The sequence below is a fragment of the Palaemon carinicauda genome, chromosome 36, assembly GCF_036898095.1.
Source record: "Palaemon carinicauda isolate YSFRI2023 chromosome 36, ASM3689809v2, whole genome shotgun sequence".
NCBI classification, from domain to species: Eukaryota; Metazoa; Arthropoda; class Malacostraca; order Decapoda; family Palaemonidae; genus Palaemon; species Palaemon carinicauda.
In genome coordinates this window covers 73547026-73550820 of record NC_090760.1, presented here as the reverse complement: position 1 = coordinate 73550820, position 3795 = coordinate 73547026, and the positions used below count along the sequence as shown (strand labels likewise).

Here is a 3795-nt window from a genome sequence, read left to right as displayed (position 1 = left end):
TGCAATATGGCTTCCCTGTTGACAGAAAGCTTCTCTAACACGTCAGTGATGTAGGTCATTTGTCTGGTTTTAATAGGCTTTCCTGTCTTGTCTGGACCGGAAAGGTAGAGGAAAGTGGCACCATTGTCCTGGTGTCTTTCTCTGTTGCTGCAGGTAGAGTCGTTACCCATTGGTACAGGGATAAGGTCAGTTGCACACAAGGCCAGGCGATGGATAACTTTGATCCCAGCTAGCCAACTTTGACAGCCTGTTCCTGACAAGGTAGGTATGATGGTAAACTTTGGTATAGTGCACAACGTGAAGCCTACGACACTGTATTCCCCAGGGTAGACATTGAAAGTGAGGTGGAAGAATGGTCGGGGTCTGGAGTATTTTTTATCCAGGTATTTGAGAGCATATTATAGAGGTGGTGGTCAAAGACAATTGGTTTATCATCATATTAGTCTTCACTGACAGTAACGGTGCATAGGGAATCAAATGGAGGTCCCTCACAGTCATTATCACTAGGTGGGGTATTCACAGTAGTTTTGGGTTGGTCCTTGCTTTGCCAAATGCTCTCCAGGTTGTGATCACAGTGGCAAAGTTAATAGCGGTGGCCATATGCTGAGTATTCTCTTCGGAGTATGCGGATGTGGAAATTTTGGCCATGTCCTTTCTTGCCACAATATCCATAAGGGTTATTCATATCCTTACCAGCTACTTGCTTGCTCTTTTTTTATGTGATGCTTCAACAGCATGAGAATGAAGCAGGTGGGAGGTGAACTGTTTGCCAGCTTCTTTGGCTTCTACAAAGAGGAAGATATCTTCAAGAGCCATGTTCTGGTTCTTGTTACTAAAGAGGCCTAGCAATATTATTAGTGTAGGATCATAGAATTTATTGCATATATATTGCCAAGAGGACAGCACGATCAGGGCCAGTGTTGCCTGCGTGTTTGTAGTTTAGTTGCAGTCACACACCTCTGTATACTCACTGTTAAGACACATAATACAACTACAAGTGTTCTAGAGGTTTCCTTGCACCTTTGCCATGGCACCGAGAGTAGTATCCATAAATGATAAGCATGTCTACATCAGGGACACCATCTTCCATGGCAAGAACAAGACGATCCTCCAGGGTGCTTGCATTACTCCCGCTGGGGTGGCGCTAAGATTACCGACTCTTCAACATATAGTTGCTGGAAGTTAACAGGCATTGCAAGCCTTAAATGATCGGTTGGCTACAATGGTGAATGGCTTATGTCTACAGAGTGACACCACTACTACCAGAGAAGTATGCTTTGGAAATGTCATCGGCCCCCTTCAGAACTTGGAAACGGTCCATGACACAGTGGATAAGGCTGCATAGGCTAAGCTTCAACCAGCAGATGCAGTTCAACACATTTGGCTCCATTGCACCCAAGAGTTGCAATGTATGCTGGATGACAGGTAAAATGATGTCCAGTGATGTAATCTGTCTCCTGAAGAGGCTTTGGATGCTATAGGGACCATTATTCTGTGTGCATTGAACCAGAATATGCATCGGGCTGAGCATTCTGTGTATATACAAGGGGGTGAGGAGTCCATTAGTCAATATTTTGCAAAGGGGTCACAAAAAACCATGGACTGTGGCTTCCAGTGCCTTAGGTTTCATAGTGATTTTCTGAATATATGCTTATTAGAAAGCTCATAGTAGGTTTTATGGAGAAGATATTGATAAGAGACCTCTATAGATTATATGGTTCTTTTAGTAGTTTACCGTAGATGCTTTAAGGGCAGTGTGTTCGACATGCAAGGCAACCCAAAAAGATACATCCATGTTCCAGAATGACTTGTGGAATCAAGAGCCACATGCTGCCAATGCAGACAGACTTCAGCAACCCTGAGTGTGCGGTGGCGAAGAACAATGAGAGGACTTCATTTCCCATCGGTATCCGTGTGTAATGGAAATGTGGATTATGTGTTTCTCAGTTTTGCTTCTTTTTGATAATTTGATTTCAACATTACTGCCTGGCATGAGCTCAGAAAGGTGTTGTACCAAGAAAAAAATTGCTTGTAATTGTTGTCAAAGAAATGGCCACTTGAAATTTTTTTTTCTCCTTGCTGTGTCAGTAATTATTACTCTAGGCTTATGTAAGTACTTGATAAATAAAATAATGCTTACTCCAGTTTGTGTTGTTGATACTGAAAACAGACAAATGTATACAATATTTATAGATTTTTTAATCTTAAATTAGGTTAAGAAAGAATTAAAAACATTTTATTTCTCCTTTCCTTTAAAAGAAATTTGAACCGTATGTACTCTCCACCTATAATAAACAGAAGAGTGGGTATAATAACTGTATATTTCAGTGCTATTGGATTGTATAATGGGTTTTCTTGTTAACCCTGTGTCATCTAGTTTTGGAAACATTGATAATAGATCACTTTGCTATCAGTTTCAAGTTAGGATGATCTATTCTGTACATATATCTACAGTGCTGTATAATACAGTATTACATAACGGTTATGTCCTTTCCTCTTTGGGTTAGTTTCCCTGTTGGAGCCCTTAGGCATAGGATGCAGTATCCTGCTTTTCAAACTAGAGTTGTGGCTTAGCTAATAATGATAATGATACTGTAGTTTGTAACTGAATAAGCAAATAATGTTGTAATGTGTTAATAACTTTGTTAGATGGATATAGAGTATATTGTATAAAGGTATTTCAAGTCAACCTTTGGATCCCTCTCTGGTTACAGCTCATTTTTCCTTTGCCAACATATACACTGAATAGTCTGGCCTATTCTTTACACTTTCTCCTCTTTCCTCATACACCTTACAATAGTAAGATAACAGAAAAATTCTTCTTCACTCAAGGGGTTATCTACTGTCCTGTAATTTGTTCAGTGGCCACTTTCCTCTTGGTAAGGGTAGAAGAGACTCTTTAGCTATGGTAATTAGCAGCTCTTCTAGGAGAAGGACACTCCAAAATCAAACCAGGGCCTTCCACTGTTTTGGGTTTAAGTTCTCTTTCATAAGAGTACACTCGGGCACACCATGTTAAAATGATATGATTGTGATTCTTAGTTTTGCTTCTTTTTGAATATTTGATTTCAACTTTACTGCCTGGCAGCAGCGAATGCCAACGTTGGTCGTTTCCTTACCATAATGTAAACAACCCCGTCCCATATGGCAAGACGAAACTGTAGGGTGTTGTTCTGTCACCCGTTGGTGTTTTTGTTAATCCAACTCACGAAGGTAGATAGAAAGTATTAGAAACTTGTTGATGCGCTTGAAGAATTGTATAGCTGCAGAAAAACTGAAGAAATGTTAATGAGGGACTATATTGCATATGTAATCAGATTGGCCAGGGATGTAAATGCAGCTTTAGGGGGAGAAGTAGCTAAATTTGGAGACTCAATGGTAGCTGTGTTTGTGCTGAGAGGTCTATAACATATTCCCACATATAAAATTTTGTTAAAAGTCACAGTTCTCAAAAATGGAGGAGTTAAATATCAAAACTGTAAAGTCAGTGTTGCGTTATGAGGAGAGGAAAGATAAACTTGAAGCAAGAAAAGAAGAGAACCTTTTAGTTTATAAAACGAACTTCAGAAGAGATTCAAGAAAAGATGATAATTCAACCACAAGTTATAAGAGAGATGATGGTGCAAGAGGCTTTAAGGGAGAGGACAAAAGATTTGTCTGCTATGCTTGTAGCCAGCCTGGACATATAGTAAGATACTGTCCAAAATTTAAAGAAAGAATAGACAAAGAAGAAAGAAGACACAATATGGAACACAGACAAAATAAAAGAAGCAGGAAAAGAATATCGGGGAAGAA

General features: G+C 39.6%; 1 protein-coding gene across 1 annotated transcript in view; it reads left to right on the top strand.

Moving 5' to 3' along the window:
* The first annotated feature begins 3454 nt into the window (after positions 1–3454).
* LOC137628694 (uncharacterized) overlaps positions 3455–3795 on the top strand; it is a 627-nt gene continuing 286 nt past the window's right edge. Inside the window, exon 1 of the mRNA XM_068359844.1 lies at positions 3455–3795. This exon is cut by the window's right edge and continues 286 nt beyond it. Coding sequence (XP_068215945.1) covers positions 3455–3795 — 341 coding nt within the window.